General features: G+C 35.9%; 1 protein-coding gene across 1 annotated transcript in view; it reads right to left on the minus strand.

Annotated features, from left to right (window-relative positions):
• CHM (CHM Rab escort protein) overlaps positions 1-26,119 on the minus strand; it is a 191,514-nt gene that overhangs the window by 16,715 nt on the left and 148,680 nt on the right. Inside the window, exon 12 of the mRNA XM_019717433.3 lies at positions 21,685-21,781. Within this exon, the coding sequence (XP_019572992.2) occupies positions 21,685-21,781 (97 nt within the window). The remainder of the gene's footprint in view (positions 1-21,684; positions 21,782-26,119) is intronic.

Raw genomic sequence — 26,119 nt, forward strand, 5'->3', positions numbered from 1 at the left:
TAAATGGGTGATAGTGGATATAAAATATCTCTGGTAGTTAAAAGAGTCATATTACAGTTTTACTATTACACATCAATACTTATAATGTTAGAAATTATATTCTTGGCAATTATTTGAATCTTATGAGGCAAAATTGTATATGTCAACTTATAAGTATCCAAGGGGTACATGAGCAAAAAGTTTGAAGGCCTTAAGGCATTAAGGTAATCACAAAACCAGACCTGTAGAACATGCTGTCACATTTCTACTAATATTGAACTCTGCATAAAAATGCTGCTTTGCATTCTGTGACTTTAACTTTTCTCCACAGGATTAACTTGCTCAATAAATGCTAGTTAGATCAAATGGAGCTGTCCTAAAAGTACCACTCAACGAAAATATTTTAAACCCTGACTCTATCATTTAGAAACTATGTTCCTTTTATTTCATTTAGCAACTGCTCAAAGGCTTAATGGGCTGAAAAATAACAAAATGTGTTCTCTATCACAATCCCTCTGTCGGCAATATACTTAGATTTGTGTTGACATTAAAGAAACTTTGGTGCAAAATAAGCTTTCATTCACAGAACGTAAGGGTAATACTTGACAAAACGCTGGTGAATGGAGCACCATTCACAATCAGCACTACTGAAACAAGAGCATCTGAAATTCAGAAGAAGACATCACTCAACACAAAACTAGATATAAGAACACACTTTCAGTTCTCTAAAACTGGATTTGAACACTGATCTCTCATATCATAAGCTCCTGTCCTCTTGTAAGGTTTTTTTTTTCCACCACAACAAGTGAGATTTCTACTCAGAATTTGCACAATAATGAGCACATTTAAAAGTGATAAAAGTAACAAGTCTAATGTACAGTAGCAGAGTGACATATTAGAAGATGGTTGTGTGGATCTGGTATGATTTTTGCTGTTTGTATCTACTTGACTAAGTCAATTTATCTCTCTGGCTTCAGTAGTCTCGTGATTAAACACAAGGGGTAGAATTAGTTCATCTACAAGACCTCTTTCTAGTTCTAAATTTTATGAATCTAACTCCTCACTCATCAGCCATTATTCTTTCAACGATGATATTAGACCAAAAGCTGATGGCATTACAAATGTGAATGTAAAATATAAGTTAAATGTTTGCTAAAAAAATTAGGAAATCTATTCCTCACACTTCTGAGATTATCACACACAGCAGCCATTCACTCTATACAAGTAGGCATAAACTATTCCAAATGCATTTAAAGAAACTTCATATATAGGCTAGCCAACAAATGCATCTCGTTGTGCAACCTAAATAGGAATATATAATTTATGCACATAGGCTCATAACTCGTCTTTCATATAGGCAGAAAGGCCAAATGTAATTTATGCAATATAGTCCAACTAAGAATGTATGACTGTGTCAATAAAATAGAAAAGGTCAGAAACACATTTTCTTTATGGTACCAAGAGAGGAACTCAGTTTGATAACATATGAGCACACATTTTGGTTTTTGAATCCAACCATGAAAAATTCCACAGTAACTACAGAGGCAGCTTGTACTTTCACAATAGAATTTAATGAATAACACCTTTGAATGTCAACCTGAGATCACAAGGAAAAATAACTTTACTTGTAAAATAAAATCCATGCTTCGTGACAATACTAACAAAAAATATTTTATAAAGTCACATTTTCAAAAAACAAAAGAAAAAAGGCACCAAACATTGTTTTAAGTCATTATCTAAACTTATTATTATTATTTTTTTACTATTGGGGATTTTATGAAAGGTAGATAACATTTTCTTTAGAGAGTCAAAAAAGCAGAAAAAATTATATAAACCAGTACCTATATAAAATTCTTGATTGCTCATTTTATATATGTATATAGTTTCACATTACACACAAATATATAATATCACAAATTACAACCTGTAACATCAAATCCCAAAATAACACAGCTGTTACTGATAGATTATTTACAAAAAAAAAAAGATTTAAAACTGCCTAGAATATGAATAAGAGTGTGAACTTAAATGTGAAATAGAAGGGCTACAGAGATGATGTCTTCCTCATTTGCTCATTTACAAATGATGTTAAAAGAAAACAAATACTATATTGGATTCATTTAGGATGTAAGAAAAATGAGTTGAAAATAAAGATGTAACAATAAACTGTATAGAAGAAAACATAGGTACTAAACTTATGGACCTTGGGTTCAAAGAGCATTTCATGAATTTGACACCAAAGGCAAGGGAAGTAAAAGCTAAAATAAATGAATGGGACTATATCAAACTTAAAAGCTTCTGCACAGCAAAAGAAACCATCAACAAAATAAAGAGACAACCAACTGAATAGGAGATGATTTTTGCAAACAGTGCCTCTGATAAGGGGCTAATATCCAGAATACACAAGGAACTCATGCAACTCAACAACAAAGAAACGAACAACCCAATTGAAAAATGGGCAGAGGACCTGAAGAGACATTTCTTCAAAGAGGACATACAAATGGCAAATAGACATATGAAAAAATGCTTAACATCACTAATCATCAGAGAAATGCAAATAAAAACCACAATGAGATATCACCTCACCCCAGTTAGAATGGCTATCATCAACAAGACAAATAGTAACAAGTGTTGGAGAGGCTGTGGAGAAAAAGGAACCCTCATACACTGTTGGTGGGAATGCAGACTGGTGCAGCCACTATGGAAGGTGGTGTGGAGGTTCCTTAAAAAATTACGAATAGAATTACCATATGACCCAGCAATCCCTCTCCTGGGTATCTACCCAAAAAATCTAAAAACATAAAGTGTGCTGCAATGTTCACTGCAGCTTCATTTACGATGGCCAAGACATGGAAACAACCAAAATGTCCTTTGATAGATGAATGGATAAAGAAGTTGTGGTATATATACACAATGGAATAGTGTTCGGCAGTAAGAAAAGATGAAATAGGACCATTTGTGACAACATGGATGGATCTTGAGATTATAATGCTAAGCGAAACAAGTCAGACAGAAAAAGCAGAGAACCACATGATTTCACTGATATGTGGTATATGAACCAAAACCAACAAAAGAACAAGACAAACAAATGAGAAACAAAAACTCATGGACACAGACAATAGTTTAGTGGTTACCAGAGGGTGAGGGGGGAGGGTGGTGGGAGATGAGGGTAAAGGGGATCAAATATATGGTGATGGAAGGAGAACTGACTCTGGGTGGTGAACACACAATGGGATTTATGGATGATGTAATACAGAATTGTGCACCTGAAATCTGTGTAACTTTACTAACAATTGTCACCCCAATAAACTTTAATTAAAAAAACACAACAAAACAAAAAAGAAAATAAAGATGTAAGGTATGTTCTGAAAGATGAACTATGTGGATCAAATATAACTTGTTCAGCTTTGAAAAACACAATAAATGAATTTCAAATATTTAACAGTCTCAATAACCTGAATCAAATAAGCTGAGGGGAGGGTAACTTAAATTGATTTATAGATTTAAAAATATGCATAACATTACTACTTTAAAAGAGAAAAAATAACTAGGCTAACTTAGGGTTGCTTAGAAAAGCCCTGCATTACTGGATAACAAATGATTTGCTATAGTGTGTCAAAATACCAACTTAACCAATATTTACTTCTGTTTATCTTGCAATTACAGTAACATCTCACTTATTCAGAGGTATTTTACCTAAAACCAAGAACAAAGAAGTGTCCCGCCTCAAAAGAAAAACTTTCCAGCACCCAAAGTAGATGTTATAATGCCCACAGACTAACACAACCACTAGATCAGAACTTGGTTATGTTAATATTACATGCAATTTCAACAAGTTTGGCTGTTTTGTTTTCTGGCACTCTGCAGATTATAAACAGCAAATAACAGGGAAGGGAGGTCAGTGAAAAGTGCTGCCAGAAAGAACATCCTGACTGCTGCATGGAAACAGCTGGAGGAAGATATAAAACGTAAATGCAAGAAATGATAAAAGCATGACAGTGTAGGATCATTTAGCATAGGAACAAATAGGCCTAAACACGTCAATAGACCTCAAGGTATCACTGGATTACAATGAATATAATAATCTTCATGGTATCCCTAAATTGTTAGAAAAAAGGTTAAAATATGTTTCATATATTCAGCATAGAATGGCAAGGAAATGTGTGAGGCATGCTAGAAAAATAAGTATTAAAAAAACTGTAAAAATTTCAATACTTAAAGAATACATCTCAGCTACCTGAAGAATGCATTTGGGGAGGCTACAGCCCACTATGGGGTATTAAATAAATGATGTATTTATTGATCAGTGTATTTCTAACTGGTTTTCAAACCTTTCCTATCTAACCTCAACTGCACTGTAATGAAAATTCATTTAACAAATTACCTACAATATTTTAATTTTGAACAAAATGTCTTTCCAGTTTCCTTAGAAGGTATTTATGCTAGGCTTTTCTGGCCTGTAATGCAGATCAGAAGTCTGCTTTTGGAGCAGGAGATTATTCTGAAATAAATGAGGGACAATCGCTCGCTCGGCTCACCAAGGCATGTCTCTAAGGGTATCCACCTGTTTTGGAACACACTTCTATGGTTCTTAGAGTTTTCTTTAACTCTGATGATGGATTTTAAAGTAAGAACTAATATTTATTGAACACTTAGAAGTGCCATACACTGTTCACATTAATTTGATTCTAATAATAATCCTGAGGTATGTACTATCATTATCCCTATTTTATAGATAGGGAAGTTGAGGCACAGAGAGATTAAGTAACTTGCCTAAGATCAATCAACTAGTATGTAAAAGGGCTGGGATTTGAACCCAGGCTACACTCAAACACCACACAACTGTGTGTCCTTAGAACGCATCTTGTTAACTTAACTATTTAGTTGCCTCGCAAGTACCTTTCATATATATGATACCCATAGCATATCGTGGTAAACTTCAGTTGCACGCTTATGGCTTTACAAATTCTAAATCAAGCCAAATTTAAGGCAATGTGACATCCATGAAAAGTCATTAAACAGACTAAAAAGAGAAAGAGAACTTAAGGTATTTCAATGTCTTGAGCATTCTTGGCTACATACTTAAGACTACAGTGCAGCATTTGCATAGCATAGGATGAAAACTATCAAGTCTAAAATGTGTGATTTGCAAAAAGAAAAATTAAACTTGTTGAAAAACTGAAAATATTAAATTACATATTCTGTCTTATCACATGACCCCTAAAACACTAATACAAGATTTTCTTTAACAAAGACTACAAAACGAATTTTATGTATTATACTTCACTGAATCCAACACAGTAATTGAATAATATTTAATATAAAGTACTACAGCATTGGTCAACCCTGAATTACACTGTAAAAGGTCACAAATTTCTACCCTGTTCTTAATGGGAAGAGTTGGTACTGATTCAAGAATGGGAGAATTTGAGCAGTAGATACTGAACAGAGATAAAGGAGTATCAGAATTAGTCAATAAGTGAGTACTTACTGTGTGCTCAGAAAGAACAACATGAAAACTTCTTTAGATAAGAGCAGAGGACCTATGGCAAATTTAAATTCCTTGTCTTGTCATATTTAAGAAAGTATCTTTAAAATCAGTAACATCTTTAAAAGGAAAATATTTATATATAGATTGCTATGGCTAATGAAGAATGGACTTTACTAGATTTAGGCATTAATAAAACCTAGTACTTAAAAGTAAAAAATACATCAATTTTTACTAAAGAAATCCCATCTTTTATCTAAAAGCCATAACTTTGTAATAAGTATGTCTAACAAACAAGCTAATTTGTTCATGAATAATATATCTTTAATGCATTTCTTTGTTAAACAACTGAACTACAAATCACCAAACTTCACATCATTTATTCTCTATATATCTCATTTTATTACCTATGAGAAATGGGTACAAGTCATAAAGTTTCATTGGTATATATTTTGATTATGTTTGATTTATTCAGGTATAACTGCATTAGTTACAGTGGTTGCCAACATTTATATTCAAGTGAATCTTCCAAGAGGAAGAACAATGAGTTCATGATTTCATCATTATAGCGTCAATTTTCAGGGCAAGTGAAGGAATTTGGTTTCACTCAACTGGCAACACTGATTAGATGCTTGTCATTTATACAATGGCACCAAGCTCTAGATGTATTTGTCTACTTAAGTAATTGTTTTAAGGGAAAATAAGTCATAATAAAACCTACTTAATTGTTTAAAATATCAAATCTATACAGTACTTAGAATTTATTCCTAAATTGTATAATATTTTGGTTTTTGATTGCTACAAACAATGAGCACATGGATTATTAACAGTTAAAAACACTTTAATTAGTGTAAATATAAGAAATCTACAACATAGCTAATCTAGATATATAAAAAAAAGAACATTCAGACAGCATAGTAATAAGTCTTCTCCCGAGAATTTTAATTGAGACAAATTCTTCTGGAGATTTATTTTTCAAATATGAGTAATGTCTGTCAAATTCTATACACTCCTCCCTCAAAAGGTGGGTTCTTACACCATGAACATTCAGCTTTTTCAGTTGTTAGTGCTCGACCTAAAAAATAATGAAGTTTTTCTGTTAAGAAATAATTATGTAAATTAAAAAATCAGTTGTACCGTGTTCAGGATATGCTTTACTCAAAAGGTTCAGGAAAATATATGAACCTCTTAGAAGAGATTGTATAACATTGCAAGCTAAGAAATTTGCCTTTAACCAGGGAGTTTCAAAGAGAAAAATAAGTGAACAGAGAACAGGTTTGGATACATAAAATAAACACAAGACATATTCTCTTTTTACCCCTTTTTTTCTGACTTGAAAAAGAAAAAAATCAGGAGAAAGGGAAAGGTTGGTTTAAAGCCTTCTGCGGTATTATCAGACTAGTTCTATTTCAGAAAACAGACAAGCTAATTGCCAAGAGCGGAACAACATATGACTAGTTGAGACATCAATGACTCTCATTTAGGACAGCGACAAGAAAAATTTACCATTAAAGATTTTTAATGTCCAAATTACAAATTACTCCTGAAAGTTTGTGAACAGGCACAAAGCATAAGAAAAGGAGGAGGGAAAAGAAAGCCAAACTTAAATTAAGTAATAAAAGCAAGTGTACGATAAATATGTCAGTTTCTATCTCAGTGTATTTCTTAAATCTTGTTATACATTATATCAAAAATTAGATCTATTATAACTACTCACTAGGACTTTTTAAATAGTGCATTTTTTATAGAAGAATACAAGATTTAAAAATGAACATGAAATTCTCTTTTACTCTGGAACAAGGCAAAGTATAAATAATAAATTCAAACTTACCTCCTTCAGTCAACATTCTTGGTGTAAGCCATACTATTGAGACTAAAAACCAAAGCCAGCCTATCTGTATATACTGCGGGTTTTGTACTTATATATTGATTAAGCTATAGTTAAAGATCAACGAGATAATTTTACCATGGAAAAACGAAGTGAGAAAGCTAGAGATGGAGAGGGCTTTAGAAGAAAACAAATCTTAGCCATTTTGCCAAAAATAATGTCCCCTGCATTATCAAACATGGATACAGGACAGGTGGTTTTTTCACATGCATGCAAAATCTGAACCACTAAGGGTTTTCAACTTGTATGGAATCTTCACAAATTCTTTAGACTAACCTCTCAATTTCTTTTAATTGAAGTATAATTGACATACAATATTATATTGTATACATCATGGTATATTGTATACATCATTTCAGGTATTTGTCATGATTCAACATTTGTATACAATGTGCAACAATCACCACAATTAAGTCCAGTTACTCTGTCACCAAAGTTAATACATTATTGAGTACAGTCACCATGCTGTAAACTATATCCTTGTGACTTATTTTAAAACTAGAAGTTTTGTACCTCTTGATCCTCTTCACCCGTTTCACGCACTCCCCAACACACCTCCCCTCTGGCAACCATCAATCTGTTTTCTATGAATAGGTTTTGTTTTGCTTGTTCTCTTGTTTTGTTTTTTAAATTCCACATATAAGTAAAATCAGATATTTGTCTTTCTCTGTCTCGCTTATTTCACTTAGCATAACACCCTCAAGGTCCATCCATATTGTCAAAATGACAAGATTTCATTCTTTTTTTAGGCTAAGTAGTACTCGATTGCATGTATACATGTACAATTTCCTTTATCCATTCACCCATCGGTGGACACTTATGTTGTTTCCAGACCACAGTTATTGTAAATAAGGCTGCAATTGTAAATAAGGCTAAATGTAAATAAGTCCTTTTACATTTAAAGTAATTATTGATAGGTGTGCATTTACTGACATTTTGTTAATTGTTTTATAAGGGTGCATATATCTTTTCAAATTAGTTTTTGTTTTCTTCAGATATATATACCCGGAAGTGAAATTGCTGGATCAGAAGTTTTTTCTACTTCTACTTTTTGAGGAACCTCCATACTGTTTTCCATAGTAGCTGCACCACTTTATGTGGAGTTCCCTTCTCCACATCCTTGGAAACACTTATTACTTGTCATTTTGACAATAGCCATTTTGACAGGTGTAAAGTGATGTTTCATTAGGTTTTGATTTGCAGTTCCCTGATGTTTATCGATATTGAACATCTTTTGATGCGCCTGTTCGCTATCAGTATGTCTTCCTTGGAGAAATGTCTATTCAGATCCTCTGCCCATTTTTTAATGATTGCTTATTTATATTTTGCTGTTCAGTTGTATGAATTCTTTATGTATTTTGGTTTTAGCCCCTTATCAAATTTACTCCCATTCAACAGGTTGCTTTTTCATTTTGATGTTGGTTTCTTTCACGGTACGCAAGCTTTTTAATTTGACGTAGTGACATTTACTTTTTTAAAAAAGATTTTTATTAAAATATAGCTAACATACACTATTATATTAGGTTTAGGGGTATACCATAGTTATTCAACATTTATATACCTAATGATGTGGTCATCATGATAAGTCCAGCAACTATCTGACACAGTACCCATGCTATCACAGTGTTATTGACTGTATTCCTTATGCTGTATGTTACATCCCCATGACTTGTTTTATACCTAGAAATTTGGACCTCTTATTCCTCTTCACATTTCCCCTTTTTTAATTTTTCAACAGTTGACATTTAGTATTATTTTATATTAATCTCAGGAGTACAGCATAGTGGTTAGACATTTATATAATTTAAGAAGTGAACCCCCTGACTAGTCTAGAACCTACCTGGTACTATACATAGTTATTACCATAATATTGACTATGTTCCCTATGCTTTGCTTTACATTCCCATGACTGTTTTGTAATTACCTATTTGTACTTCTTAATCCCTTTACCTTATTTTTTTTCTTTTGTTGACCTTGCCTTTGGGGTGATAACCCTCTCCCCGCAAAAAACTGGTAAGACCACCATCAAGAAGATTACCACCTATGTTTTCATCTACCCATTTTTTAGTTTCAGGTCTTACACTCAAGTCTTCAAACCACTTTGAGTTAATTTAGTGTATGGTATAAGACAGTGGTCCAGTTTCATTCTTCTGCATGTGGCAGTCCAGTTTTTCTAACACCATTTATTGAAAAGAATGTCATTTCTTCCGTATCTTGGCTGTTGTAAATAATGCTGCAATGAACATAGGGGTGCACACACATATCTTTTCGAATTAGTGTTTTGGATTTCTTCAGATAAATACCTGAAAGTGGAATTGCTGGGTCAGAGATAGTTCTTTCTTTTCTTTTTCAATTCATATTTTTCTTATTAGTTTCAGGTGTACAAAACAATGTAACAGACATTTATCATTTATATGCCTCACACAGTGATAACCCCCTCCCCCTATCTATTACCCCTCTGACATCGCATACAGCCACTACATTTCCACTGTCTCTATTCCTAATGCTGTACTCCGCATCTTGTAACTATATATATACACACACACATATATATAATATATATACATTATATATATAAAAAAAATTGTAGTTGAAATTCATTATTGTTCAGCTTCAGCTTCAGGACCCAGCCATTCCACTCCTAGGTATCTATCCGGAGAAATCTAAAACTTTAATTCAAAAAAATGTATGCACCCCTATGTTTACTGCAGCACTATACACAACAGGCAAGACATGGAAACAACAGAAATGCCCATCGGTAGATGAGTGGATTAAGAAACTGTGGCAAATGTATACAATGGAGTATTACGCAGCCATAAAGAAGAAAGAAATCTTACCATTTGCAACAATATGGATGGATCTAGAGAACACTGTTAAGTGAAATAAGTCAGACAAAGACAAATACCATATGATCTCACTCATATGTGGAATCCAGAGATAGTTCTATGTTTAATTTTTTGAGGAATCCTCATATTGTTTTTCACAGTGGCTGCACCAATTTGAAATCTAAACAGTCCATAAGGGTTCCCTTTTCTCCACATCCTTGCCAATACTTTTCGTTTGTTGATTTACTGATGATAGCCTTTCTGATGGTTGCCAGATGTGAGGGGTGTTAAGAGAGCTGGGTGAAAAGGGGAAAGGAGTTAATATGCATAATTTGGTAGTTACAAAATAGTCATGGAGATTTAAAGTACAGCACATGGAATACAGTAAATAATATTATTTAGTCAATAACTTTATAGTGCCAGGTGGGTACTAGACTGATCGGGGGGATTACTGCATAAATTATGTAAAGGTCTAACCACTATGCTGTACACCTGAAACTGAATACCAACTGTAATTGAAAAACTAAAAATCAAAAAGCCTAAAGAATGTCCTATCCCCATTGTATATTCTTGCCTCCTTTGTCATAAATTGACCATAGATGTGCGCGGAGATTCCTTACAGCTGAAGTGAATCATGTAGCATCATGTAGATGGCTCTTTTTTTTTTTTTTTAATACCCATTCAACCACTCTGACTTTGGATGGGTGAACTGAGTCCTTTTGCATTTAAAGTAATTATTGATAGGTGTGCACTTACTGACATTTTGTTAATTATTTTATGGCTGTTTTATAGTTCCTTTCTTTTTCTCTTGCTTTCTTCCCTTTTGGTTTACTCACTGTCTATAGTGTTACCCTTAGGTTCCTTTCTCATTATGTTTTGTGTATCCAGATTTTTGTTTTGTGGTTACAAGGCTCACACGTAACAGTCTCTGTCTCTCTCTGTCTCTATCATATGTGTGTGTGTGTGTGTGTGCATATATATACTGTATAACAATTAAGTTTGCGAACTTGCCACCATGTGCCTAAATTGGCAGCACTGTACAAACAGCTCGGTAAGGTTTCATAACCTTGGTATATCAGTGTCTCACAGCTATGTTCATGTTGATGTCTGGCGGTGTCTTGTTGACTCGCATTCATTAGTTTTTGTGTGTCGTCGCGAGAATGTCTGAGCTTGAACTAGACAACAAACAAACATTAAATTTCTTGTTAAACTTGGCAAGAGTGGAAGTAAAATCAAGGGCATGTTAGTTCAAGTTAATGGGGATAATGCCATGAGGAAAACGGCAGTGTGTAAATGGATTAAACATTTTTTCTGAGGGGAGAGAACATGTCATTGATGAGGAGAGGTCAGAATGGCCAATAACAAGCAGAACTGATGAAAACATTGCAAAACTTCATCGAATTGAGTAGCAAAATTGTCGGCTGACTATGAGAATCATAGCCAACCAAGCAAACATGGATAGTGAAACAGTTAGGAAAATCTTAACTGAAAATCTTGGCAGGAGAAAGGTGTGTGCAAAAATAGTCCTGAAAGAGCTCTTGCATCACGACAATGCACCAGCTCAAACGGCACTGTGGGGACAGAGCCAGGAGTGCAGTTCCCAGGCTCTCGGCCTCACGTGGAAAGGTGCTCACTCTGGTAGTAAACGGCCATCAGCTGTGGCTAGTTGGCCGTCAGCTGTAACCAGTGAGCCATTGGCCACTAATATAACTGCTGTGGCTATGCTAGCAGCAAAATGGGAGCTAGCAAGAAGATTGTGGCTGGAAAGCGCGGATTGCAGTTAGCGTGGCGGAGTGCGGGTTGCAGATTGCAGAGAAGTGAACAGCACGTTGCAGATAGTGTGGCTCCTGCTTCCTGTGTCTCCAACCCAGCCACCAGCGAGACTACAGTGGTGTGACTCCCCTATCTATGGCTCCGTTGGTGTTCCTTTTTGGTCTCACCATGTCCTGCGTTCTTATGTGGGGAGCAGGAGCTGAGACCCCACAGGCAGCCCCGCACAACGGGCACTGTCTGTGAGGGAGTTTTTAGCCAGTAAACAAGTAACTGTATTGGAACACCTTCCCTACTCACCTGATCTGGCCCCCAGTGACTTCTCTCTTTATCCAAAGATAAAGGAAATATTGAAAGGAAGACATTTTGATGACATTCAGGACATCAAGGGTAATACGATGACAGCTCTGATGGCCATTCCAGAAAGAGTTCCAAAATTGCTTTGAAGGGTGGACTAGAAGCTGGCATTGGTGCATAGCTTCCCAAGGGGAGTACTTAGAAGGTGACAGTAGTGATATTCAGCAATGAGATATGTGGCACTTTTTCTAGGATGAGTTTGCGAACTTAATTGTCACCAGTGTTATCTATACATTTTACACACACACACACACACATATGTATATTGGGTGTTCCAGAAAAATGTATACAAGTGGACACTTCGGTCAACGTTGCTCAAGCAGTTTGCTATAATCAGAAGTGTCTGGACGCTGATGGTAGTAACCACTTTGGCACCTCTTGTAATTGCAGAAGTCAAACGTGACTTGTATTCATCTTTTGTTATCAGTATGTATTGAGTATTACAATTTTAATAGATTTTTCCTTTCTTAAAATGTGTATACATTTTTTTGGCGCCCTCTGTATATATAACTCTATTTTAAGTTCCTCACACGTGTTGTGTTTTGATGTCACATTTTGTATCCTTTCATTTTGTGTATTCCTTAACTAGTTGTTTTTACTACTTTTGTCTTTTAACCTTCACATTAATTCACTACCTTTACTATATATTTACCTTTACCAGTGAAACTTTTACTTTCAAGTGTTCTCTTGTCACTAATTAGTACCCTTTATTTTCAGCTTAAAGAAGGCCCTTTAATATTTCTTGTAAGGCCAGTTTAATGGTGATGAACTTCTTTAGCCTTTGTTTGCCTGAAAAGCTCTTTTCTCTCCAATACTGAATAATAACCTTCCCAGATAGAGTATTCTTGGTTGGAAGTTTTTGTCTTACTAGCATTATAAATATATCATGCAATCCTTTCTGGCTTGAAAAGTTTCTTTTGAGAAATCTGCTCAGTGTTATGGGGGGTTCCCTTGTAACAAGATGTTTTTCTCTTGCTGCTTTTAAAATTCTCTTTATCTTTAAATTTTGGCATTTTAATTATAATGCCTTGGTATGGGTCTCTTTGGGTTCATTTTGTTTGAAACCATCTGGGCTTCCCGGATGTTTTTTCTTCCACAGTTTAGAGGAGATTTTGGCCATTGTTTGTTCAAGTATATTTTCTGCCCCTTTCTCTAGCTCTTCTACTTCTGGGACCCCTGTAACGCAAATGTTATTCTATCTGATGTTGCCCCATTGGCTCCTGAAGCTATCTTGAATTTTTTTAAATCCTGTTTTTTCTTTTAGCTGCTCTGCTTGGGTTAGTTCCAGTACCTTGTCTTCCAGATAACTGATTCTTTCCTCTGCTTCCAGTCTGATGTTGAACCCCTCTAGATTATTTTTGTTTGTTTGTTTTAGTTCTGTTAGTTTACTTTTTCAGCTCTGTTACTTCAGTTTGGCACTTTCTTGTATTTTCTATCTCTTTTTGAAGTTCTCACTGTGTTCATCCATTCTTCCTCTGGAGTTCAGTGAACATCTTTATGACCATTAGTGCGAACTATTTCTCAGGTACATTAGTCATGTCCGATTCATTAAGGTTCTATTTTTGATGAGGTTTTTATTTTGTTCTTTTATTCAGAACATATTTTGTATCTCAATTTACTTGGATCTCTGTGTTTGTTTCTGTGTATTTCTCTTCAATTGTTTCAAACCCATAGGGTCCAGAAGCACAATTTCCCTAGCTGCCACAGTCAGGAGTTTAAGGGGAAATCCCTGTGTGGGATGCATTCATGGGTTGGGGTGTTTTCTCACCCAACCATCTGTGTTGGGGACATGTCAATGGCGTGGGGAGGGGCAGGGTGCCCATCCAGCTGGTTCTGTTGGGGCTGTGCTGGAGGCACACATCCTCTCCATTTCTAATGAAGATGCCAAGATGCAAGAAAGTAATAAACTTTCCAAGATCAAATAACTAATTGGAAGTAATTCTGTAGACTCTTGGGCAAATATTCTTTCCACTACACTAACATTCTCCTTAAATTTCCTATGAAGTCAAGCTGGAAATTGATTCCTACAACACGAGGCACACAAATATTTGTTGAATGACCATCATCACACAATGCAAGCAAATTGTTTTCTCTATTGTATAATAGAAAAAAAGCCCATTGTTTTATGGTTGGCACAGTGTTTATGATTTATGAACAGAAAGAAAAGTATATGAAGGCAGCATTATTATTTTTTAAATTTTCAGCATCAGCAAAGTGGTAGGCTGCTTCATGGGCCCTGAATGAAAAAAAATTATGTTTAAACCCCTGCTCTGCCACTTACTGAATTGAAGTGTGTGATCTTAGGCAATGTAATTAAACTCCCTATGCCTTACTTTTGTAATATGTAAAATGGTACTAATGGTACCTACTTCATAGGATTATTTTAAGGATTGTATGAAATAATGCATAGGGAGTACTTAGCGCTGTACTGACTCCCAACAAATCCTTCATGATAGCTATTATTATTACTGGTGGTGGTGGTAGTAGTAGCAGTGGTAATAGTAGTAGTAGTAGTAGCAGCAGTACTATAGCAGTAATAGTAGCAGCAGCAGCAGCAGCAGCAGCAGCAGCAGCACTATAGTAGTAGTAGTAGTAGTAGTAGTAGTAGTATATTTCAAAGATAAGTATCACCATATGACCTTAGGCAAATAATTTCACCATCTCTCTGGTTCTTCTAGGCAGGCGTAAAGAAGACCTATACAGTACTCTAGGTTGCTCTTACCCACCTGACTGACAATTCCTGTGTGAAATGCCTAAGTGAGGAGACAAAAGTTTGCCTCACCGCACACAGTTTTAACAGATCTGTCAAGAAATATACTTCATCCAAAGGTGGGGATCTCCTATATTTGGAAATGTGGAGGTGCTCTCCTGCTATTTCTTACCATACAACATTGTACTCTGTAGTATTTAATAATATGAAGGAAGTTCTTTGATCTCATTAGTGATTCTGTTCTATAAATCTAACTCTACTATATGAAAAAGATACTAAGACACATACATGTAAAATGCATTTTAGTCTTTCCCCCAAAGAATACGTTGGAAATTAAACAGTGTCAAAATTCCAGGGAAATGTCCAAGGCATGTTTAAAATAGCTATGACTTAACTTATAAAGAAAATGTGAAGTTCACAATACCACTTCATGTTGCATATGACTATAGAATACAACAGGCATACTTTGTCCTCCTCAATCAGTCAGAAGACACTTCTGAATGAGGTGACCTGAAGAAGAGGTTTGGGAATGGGAGAAGATATACACACATAAATAAAGGAATTAAGCGGGAACAGAATTCAGACGGCAAAGTAGGAAAGAGGATGTGGGAAAGAGCTAACTTAGGATGGGTCACTGATTAGTATGTTACAAGGTAATTTGGAGAAGTGGTTTAAAATTTTAGGAACTATTTATCAAAGTAGGAAGATTTGATGATAATGAAGACTACAGAAAAAAGGTCAAATTGAATGACCACTTGAAACATTTTTATATCGTAGTAGTCTGAAAATAAACATCTAAAATTGTGGATTCAATCGTACATAATCAAAATTATAGCAAACATTTGGTATAGAATGTCAAATTTTCATCACAGTATCATACATGTCTGTAATATGGCCCTTTATCTTTGTGGCGTGTCTAGTTAAGTATCTTTTTCATTCATGTTGCAGAGAAATCAGAAAATTCAAGATAAACAAATAGAAAAATCTGAAAGCCAGTTACCTGTATTCCCATTATTTAGGCACAATCACAGCTGCGACTGTTTTAGTATATACTCTTTGAAATTTGTTTTCTAAAAATACATTGATGTACCTATAAATAAATGCACATATTTGTGTGTGCATATGTATATGTAAACACAAATATATCATCCCTCACAATATAAAATTAGTTCAAATATTTTATCCCGTTACAGAAAACTTACAAGGAAATCTAATATTATCATTATAATTAATACGAAACTACAAAGTTTCTTATATACCACTTTTAAGGGCAGGATCATGGCCCTTTTTTTTCTTGAAGCATTCTTGGATCATTTTAGACCACAATGACCTCTCCTCCATTTAACACTCATTGCTTGTATCTTAGTTTACGCTACCTTGCTTTGTTGCTGAGTTGTTGTTTTTCTAAGTTTATTTATGTTGTTGTTTTTCTCTTCCCCAATAATTTAAAGCTTCCTGAGATCAGGAATTACTTCTTTTATCACTTCTTGTCTTACTCCTAAGACCTAGGACAATGCTCTCCACTTACCCTATGCTTTAAAAAAAAATGCTTAATGAACCTAGAAACATACTTGCAACACATTGAGACTAAGGGTATAGATGCCATTAATGTTTCATTGCTCTTATAAGTTGATAAGAAAAGAACAAGCACTGCAATAGATAAATGAAATGAATAAGGAATTCACAAAAGTACAAATATCCAATAAACATTACAAAAGGATGTTCAACTTAAATTATTAAATACAAATTTAAGCAAAATATCATTTTTCAACTTTCAAATTGCCAAAAGAGTTTTGATAAGACAATACCCAGTGTTCTTGAGGGTTTGGAGAAAGACGTTCTTGTTTAAAAACTATCATTGGATATAAAAGTTGATAGAACTTTGGGAGGGGGGCATATATCAAAAGTCCTAAAAGTCTAGACATATAAGGACTTCCACTTGCAGAGAAATGGAGTAAAGGCACTTTTCCCTATTCCTCCTGCCAAATACAGCTAAAATTTTTGAAAATATTATATAAAATCTCTGTGAGGTAGAAGAAAGCAGTCCAGATAGGGACCTTGGGACAAAAACAACAAATGGCAGAATTTCCTGGGTTTTCCTTTTGCCTCATGTATCCCAGACTGGTTACCAGAAAAACTGGCAATGCAAAAACATCAGTGGACTCAGGCGAGGAAAACGAAAAGCCCCATTGAAATACTGCTTTCTCTAGTGAAAGAACCGGGAAAGGAGCAACCAAGCAAGACAGAAAAATAATTATTCTACTCCAGTCAAACACCACAGGAAAAACCAAGGTCCTACTTCTATATCCACCATTAAAGGCTGAATGGGGAGCCTAGACTTTAAACCCTCACCAGACTGTAATGAGGTGCCACATCTTCCCTGGTGGGGTGGTTTCAGAGAAGTCCAAGTAGGGGGCCAGGTCTTTCATCCCCACTGGAAGCAGCAGTCCCCATCCTCTATAGTGTTAGTGGAGATTATGGTCGAATCCTGGATTTCCACCCCTACCCAGCAGTAATGAGGAACTGCTCCTCTGCCCCAGTGAGGTAGTGTCAGAGGAGGTCTAATGGAGAGTCAGGGCTCTTTTTTTTTCCCCTTTTTTTTAAAATTTTATTTTATTAAATTTATTGGGGTGACAATTGTTAGTAAAATTACATAGATTTCAGGTGTACAATTCTGTATTACATCATCTATAAATCCCATTGTGTGTTCAGGGCTCTTACCACTGCTTGAGTCATGAAGCCACACCCCTCTCCCCATGGTGTCAGTGAAGACCACGTGGGGAGCAATAACAAGGCACTCCTGCTCCTCTTAGCCAGGGTGGACTGAATGGAGGCTTAGTGGAGAGCTTTCACTACAATCACTAAGCAGTAATGAGGACGTTTTCCAACCTCCAAGTCCCAGCAGAGGCCAAGTTTGAACCAGGACTTCGACCACCACCTGGCAGTAACAAGATGGAACCCCTTTTCCTCACGAAAGCAGTGTAGAAAAGGCCTCCTAAAACAGAATAAGATCTAAGCCCCATTACATAATAACAAAAAAAGCCTGAGTGTCAATCCAAAATTACTCATTATACCAAGAACCAGGAAAACCTCAACTTGAATGAGGAAAGACAATTAACAGACGTCACATGACACAGCTACTAGAGTTATCTGAAGATTTAACATAACACAGCCACCATAAAAAAATGCATCAATGAGCAATTACAGACATGGTGCAAACAAATGAAACAATAGTCTTAGCAAAGAAAGAGAAAGCCTCAGTAAATAAATCAAAGATTTAAAGAACCAAATGGAAATTTTTAAACTGAAAAATATAATAATTAAAATTTAATTGGGTTGTTTGTTTTTTTGTTGTTGAGTTGCATGAGTTCCTTGTATATTCTGGATACTAGCCCCTTATCAGAGGCACTGTCTGCAAAAATCTTCTCCCATTCAGTTGGTGGCCTCTTTATTTTGTCAATGGTGTAATATAGAATTGTACACCTGAAATCTATGTAATTTTACTAACAATTGTCACCCCAATAAATTTAATAAAAAATTTTTTTAAAAAAAGCTCAATGTATGGGTTTAACAGTAGAATGAAATGGACACAGGAAAAAATTCAGTGAACTTTAAAGTAGAATCAAAGAAATAACAATAAGAAAAAAAGAGAAAACAGACTATATAAAAATGAACAGAAACAAATGTAGCTTGCTCTCTTCTTGGTGCTTTTTGTACTATCTTATTATTGTTACCACTTTGGTAATACTCCTTTGCATCATCCATTGTACCTAACATGGTAGATTGCTCTTAATAGGTACAATAAATATTTTTAAATCAACAGATGGGCAGAACCTCAGAGACATGTGGAACTACAGTGAAAGCTCTAACAGCCATGTCATAGGAGTCCCAGAAGAAGAGGGAGAGGCTGAAAAATATTTTAAAAAATAAAGGATGTAAATTTCCCAAATTTGGCAAAAGACATCAATCTACAGATTCAAACTGCATCCCCAATAAGATAAATCGAAAGAAATGTATGCCAAGACACATCATAATCAGAGTTCTAAAAAATGAAGACTAAGAAAAAAATCTTGAAGGCAGTCTGAGAGAAAAAAAAAAATTACCTCTAGGTAAAAAACAATTCAAATAACAGGATTTATCTCAGTAGAAACCCTGGAGGCCAGAAATAAATACAGCTTATCATGGAATACCACTCAGCAACAAACAGGAACAAACTATAGATATATGCAACAAGTCGAATGAACCTTAAGGAAATTACACTGATTGAAAAAGTCAATCTTATAAAATTATACACTGTATAATTCCTTTTATATGACAATCTCAAAATGACAAAATAACTGAGATGATAAACAGATTAGTGGTTGCCAGTGATTAGGTAGTGGGTGTGGGGAGGGAGGGAAATGCCTGTGGCTATAAAAGGGCAACACAAGGGATCCTTGTGGTGATGGTCACAAGAATCTACACAACTACATACGCACATTGTACCAATGTCAAATTCCTGATTTTAATATTGTAATATAATTTGGTAAAATGCAACTATTATAAGAAACTGGATGAAGGGCACACAGGACCTCTTTGTACTATCTTTGCAAATTCCTATGAATCTATAATTATTTCAAAATAAAAATATCTACACACTTTGACCCAATAATTCCACTCAAAAAACTTAAAAAACAGTAATGGATGCTTCCAAATATTTACTTATAAGGATGGATGTTTTTTACAGGACAATTAAGTAAAATGTTCATTAACACTTATTGCAACAGCATGGGATTAAATAAATATGGCATATTCACAATCACTGATAACAGTATCATAAGACATGCAAAAAGATTTTTGTTGCATTATTTATAAAAGCACATTTTTAAAACAGTATGTAAAATATATTGTATTTTTATGAAAATACATATGTATTCACATACAAAAAAAACCAAAGAAACATACATCAAGTATTTATCATCTCTAGGTAGAGGGATTATAGTAATTTTACTTTTCTTTTTAATATCTTCCAAATTGTCAATAGTGAATATGTATTATCAGACAAGATATAAAAATATTTCACAGAAATATTTTTATAAATATGAATTTACGAAAATATTGATGAACATAAAATGAATGTAATTTAGAAAACCAAAGGAGAGTGCAGTTTTCTTTTATATCTAAGACACTAACACAGAAAAAAGACATGAAAAAAACTGATTAAAGTAATAGGGGAAAATAATGGTAAGTGTCATGGTAAAGATTGACCAATAGCATAAATAACTATAAAAGGAGAAAAACCTTCTCTGAGCTACTTTTTAAAATGGAAATTTAGTATCACAGCAATATTGCACAAGTTTTCTTCACTCTCCCTGCTGGCATCAAGCTCCCACACTTCTGTTCTACCACATTTTTTGCCATCTTTTAATAAACAGTAGTTCTACACTTGAAAATATAGTCAAGTTTTCCTTCACTATTCCAAACCAGATTAGTGTTCTGCTTCTCATAATTCTTATAGCAGTTTGAGTAAAACTTAATATAAGTTTACAGAAAAAACTCATAGACACAGACAATAGTTTCGTGGTTACCAGAGGGTAAGGGGGGGTGGGAGATGAGGGTAAGGGGGATCAAATATATGGTGATGGAAGGAGAACTGACTCTGGGTGGTGAACACACAATGTGATATATAGATGATGTATTATAGAACTGTGCACTTGAAACCTATATAATTTTACTAACCATTGTCACCCCAATAAATTTAGTAAAGATTAAAAAAGTAAATAATATAATTCTAGCTAATGATATTATGTTCCCCTCCTACGAATCTCTTAGAGTCCATTGTTTGTTGGTATCTCTCTTGTTGTATTTTCATATTGTGCCTCTACTTTTGTGTTTCTCTTATCTGTCCCACCAAAACTGTGAGTCCAGTAAGGTCATGGCCTCTTTCATATTCATCTTTACCTATCCTGAAAATGCCTTGAAGAGTACACTGCACTCAGTTAACATTGTCTTGTTCCATCAGGTATACAATAAGATTATGAACACTTCAAATCAGGCGTGTCAGCCACTGAGTCTTTACAAGCCCTACAGTACACAGTTTAGGTTTAGGCATAGTGATGCCTAATGCATACTTGCTGATTTCTACTTACTGAAACATCTTTAAGAAATATGTTGTAGAAGGCATAATATCTGACAGTGTTACAGACAGCAATTTTAGTACAAACAGGAAAAAAAAACCCAGAACTATTTGGTCTCAAGTAGTCCCTAACTTTAGTCTCATAAAAAAGAAATAAATTGAGGATTTATACATGGTAGAAGTTCAGTAATTCGATTAAGAATTCTAAGAAAAAGTAAAGAACAAAACTAGCAGTAAAGAAAACACATTTTATGGAAGTATGTTTCCAGTAAATTGAAGAAAAACTACAGAAAGATTGGAAAGTAACAGAAATTATTTCACTGGAGAACTTATAATGGTGCCTGTGAAGATTTAGCCACTGAAGGTTTACAGGCAAGCGGAAAGTAAAAAATGACTTATTGTATAAACATACACTGTGTGAAGAAATACAGTGAATAAAAAAATACGTATGGCAAAACTATAAACACGACCCTGACATTGTAACAATAGATGCCCTCTTCACTTTCTAAGCAAATGCAGAAGACAAATATAAGGTGACTCTACTGTGCTTACATGTGCCTTTCATGCATGTCATTGTTGAAGAACACAACTCAATGACCCGAACAGCAGAAGTTCCTGATTCCTCTGCTGGCACCGTCAAAATGGAAATCTAAAGAGCAGAAAAAAGTGTCAGACATAGCTGTTAGATCTCATTTTCATTTTTTCTATCATTAGAGTGTAGTTAACTTCCAAATCAAGCATCTTCTTTTCAAACACTCATTGATCCTTGAAATTTCTTGTTTAGCTTGTAAGGATTTAACTTTAGAACAGAATTTGATACACATAACATGCAAAAGTGTCTTAATGTCCAATTTCTGCATTGTTTACATATTTATATATCATATGAGGTATGATTAAAAAAAAAACCTTGGTGAATGTTTAAATTAAAAAAAATTATTACAGTGGAAGACACATTGCCATGAATCCCCTTCAAAATACTCCCTCCTCGCTTTGAACACACTCACCCCATTGTTCTTTTTTTTTTTTTTTTAAAGATTTTATTGGGGAAGGGGAACAGGACTTTATTGGGGAACAGTGTGTACTTCCAGGACTTTTTTTTTTCCAAGTCAAGTTGTCCTTTCAATCTTAGCTGTGGAGGGTGCCATTCAGCTTCAAGTTGTTGTCCTTTCAGTCTTAGTTGTGGAGGGCGCAGCTCAGCTCCAGGTCCAGTTGCCATTGCTAGTTGTAGGGGGCACAGCCCACCATCCCTTGTGGGAGTCAAACAGGCAACCTTGTGGTTGAGAGGATGCGCTCCAACCAACTGAGCCATCTGGGAGCCCAGCGACAGCTCAGCTCAAGGTGCCGTGTTCAATCTTAGTTGCAGGGGGCGCTGCCCACCATCCCTTGCGGGACTCGAGAGGTTGAACTGGCAACCTTGTGGTTGAGAGCCCACTGGCCTATGTGGGAATCGAACCGGCAGCCTTCGGAGTTAGGAGCACGGAGCTCTAACTGCCTGAGCCACCAGGCCGGCCTCATCCCATTGTTCTTGCCACTTTCTGAAGCATTTCTGGCAGTCCTCTTTCGTGAGTGTCTGTAGTTGGACTGTCATGGCTGCCTCGATGTCCTGAATACATTGGGGAAGAGCCAGAAGTTGCATGGTGCCAGATCCGGGGAATAAAGAAGATGAGGACACACCAGAATGTTGTTGTTGTTTTAAATGGGGAAGGGGAACAGGACTTTATTGGGGAACAGTGTGTACTTCCAGGACTTTTTTCCAAGTCAAGTTGTTGTCCTTTCAATCTTAGTTGTGGAGGGTGCCATTCAGCTTCAAGTTGTTGTCCTTTCAGTCTTAGTTGTGGAGGGCGCAGCTCAGCTCCAGGTCCAGTGGCCGTTTTCCAGTTGCTGGGGGCACAGCCCACCACCCCTTGCGGGAGTTGAACCAGCAACCTTGTGGTTGAGAGGACGCATTCCAACCAACTGAGCCATCCGGGAGGCAGCTCAGCTCAAGGTGCCGTGTTCAATTTTAGTTGCAGGGGGCGGAGCCCACCATCCCTTGCGGGACTCGAGGAATTGAACTGGCAACCTTGTGGTTGAGAGCCCACTGGCCCATGTGGGAATCAAACCAGCAGCCTTGGGAATTAGGAGCATGGAGCTCTAACCGCCTGAGCCACCGGGCTGGCCCCCAGAATGTTTTTATTTGACAGAAATTGCTCTACCAGAAGCGATGTTTGACACAGAGTGTTATGATGATGGAGGATGAAATCAAGACACTCCCAAAACAGGACTTCCCAGAACTGCTTGAGAACGTGGCAAGAATGATGGGATAAGTGTATTTGAAGCGAGGGGCAGTATTTTGAGGGGGATTCGAGGCAATTTGTCTTTTACTATAACAAGTTTTTTTTATTTAAACATTCACCATATTGTTTGATCACACCTCATATATAGTGCATTCATGTAATTCATAGGCAATAAATATTTCAAATTTCCGTAATATTTATTAAATCCTTCGTTTATTTTAAAGGGATACAATTATGGTGTATGGTGTTAATACTGAATTATGTGCATTTCAGTGTTTGAAATCAGATCATATTAAATCAATTTTGATTATTCATAATGACTAAAAATAGCTGAGTACTAAAAAACTTTTAGTGTTACAAACCCCAAATATATTGAAACAAGCTAAGTATATGTCAACATACACCAAAGTATAGCTAAGCATATACCAAATGTTTCAAAATGAATGGCTTCAAATTAACTTAAGGACTTCATTAATAAAAATAGAAACTCTAGATTAAAAGTGAAATTGAAAATTATTATTAATGTTTATTGATATACAGTATGCTGTCCTTGGCACTACTGATATGCTATATAGCTTCATATATTGACCATCAGGTCAATGTTCTCTATAGAACCAAAAGCTTCAATATTAATTCTCAATCTCATCTTCAATCTGAGGAAACTATATCCTTTCATACAGGAAATATTTTCCAAAAGGTAAAATTTATCTGTGAGCATTATGTTTAGATCTTACTGGTAATGTCACATTGACAGCCCACCGAGGAAATGCTGACAAGTTCTCAAAATACAAATTATTTTGATAACCATTGACTATCCCACTATCATGTGTATTTTGGGGCTTAACATGTCTCAAAAACTGTGTTCTCCATATTCTTAACCCCTTTTCTGCTGCCTATGATAGAAAATGTACTTTAGCATTAAAGAAGAGGCACTATTAAAACATGTATCTAATGTGTTATAGTTATCGAATGACTATGACTAAAAACATGAACATAACTGGAAAGGTATCTTAAAGACTGTTACCAACATGTAAGTACTTCTTTTGTTTCCTTTAACTATCATCTATAATTTTTAAAAATTGAGATTTAATCAGTAACCCCCTACCACAGCACTTTCCATCTCCTGAACTCTGAGACGGTAACTGTCTTAAATCTCAGAGATTATAAAAGCCATCAAAAGAGAATTTCAACTCTGTAATACCACTTCCGTAAAATTTATCCAGACCTACACCTACTCTTCCTCTCTTTAAGTCTCATCATTTAATTTAATTTTATTCCAAAATTTAAAAAGAGGGAAAAATACAGGAAAGAAAGAAAAGCTGACCAGCTGTACATTTTAGACTGATCACTGCAATGGCTGTGTGGAGGATGCAGGATTTGAAGGAGACAAGGTGAGAGGCAGGACAACCAATCAAAAGGCAGAGATGATGAATTCCGAAACCGGAGCACTGACAATAAGGACTGAGAGAAAAAGCAGATTGGAGGAACTCCTAGGAAGTACACTGATAGGACCTGGAGGATCGTGGTATGTCAGAGATGAGAGGAACAAGTTGTTGTTGGAAGGATGTCAGTGTTATTCATGGAGGTAGCGAACATTGGAGTAGCAGTTTTCAGAGGGAAGAGGTGAATTCAGCTCTGTGTATGTTCAGTTTGAGGGACCTTGGGATAGATGTCCAGCAGGAAGTTTGGCAAGTGGGCTAACACTCCTGGGAGACATAGAAGTAGCTGTCATCAACATTTATGCAGAGTTGAAACCATGAGTACATGAAGTCAAGCAGCAAGTGTGCACAAAGCAAGAGGTACTGTGGGCTGAAGCAAGAACTGTGGGGAGCCCCGGTATTCAAAAGGAGGCTAGAGCCCACAAAGGAAGTAGAGAGGGAATACCTCAAGTTATGAGGAGAAACAGGAGAACATATTGTCATAGAAGCCAAAAAATATAGTTTCAAGACAAAGAAAACAATCGACATTGTCAAATGTACCAGAAATGACTTAGTAGACAAAAACCAAAAACTATTCTGTGGCCCTGACCATTATGAAGTTATTAATGAATTTAGCAAGAGAAACTGTGGTAGAAATGTGAGGACAGAAGCGAGGTTGGTCTAGAAATGAATGAGAAGTAAGGAGCTGGAAGCGGCAAGTATAGATAGTTTTGAAAATATTGGTAAGAGCAAGAGAGAGATTGGATACTAGCTAGAGATGGGGGCAGAGTCAAGGAAACATTTTATTATTTATTTTTGGAACAGAAAATGCTAGTACTCGTACATGTATATAGGTTGAGGGGGAAGTGCCAGTAGTGTGTGTGTGTGGGGGGGCGGAGGCTAGGGATGCAGGAGAGAAAGCAGGCATACAGGGTACTGTTTATGTGTCAAGGAAACTTGTAAAAGGTCTTGGCCTTGAACAAGGAGGGGAGCCCTCTCAGTGTCTGTCCTGGCACACATAAGTTGTGGGTGGTGGGGCAGGAGGTAAAGGGCCATTGTGTTTAGTAGATGGCCTCACTTTTCTCAGTGAAGTGGTGGAGGGGGAGGGTTGAGAGGTTTAAAAGAAGATTCGGTAAAATAGCGAAGACTTGGACTGGGCACTGAGGAGAAAGGGAGAGGAAGGTGCCTGAGGCCAGTGAAACAGCTAACTGGTGGTGGGTATTAAGAGTCCAGCTGAATGAGGTTGGTGCCCTTGACAGTGCCAGTCTGTCTGGTTGTGTGGTTTTCTCAAGC

The sequence above is a fragment of the Rhinolophus sinicus genome, chromosome 18 (assembly GCF_057876585.1).
Source record: "Rhinolophus sinicus isolate RSI-liver-muscle chromosome 18, RSI-T2T, whole genome shotgun sequence".
Taxonomy (NCBI): Eukaryota; Metazoa; Chordata; class Mammalia; order Chiroptera; family Rhinolophidae; genus Rhinolophus; species Rhinolophus sinicus.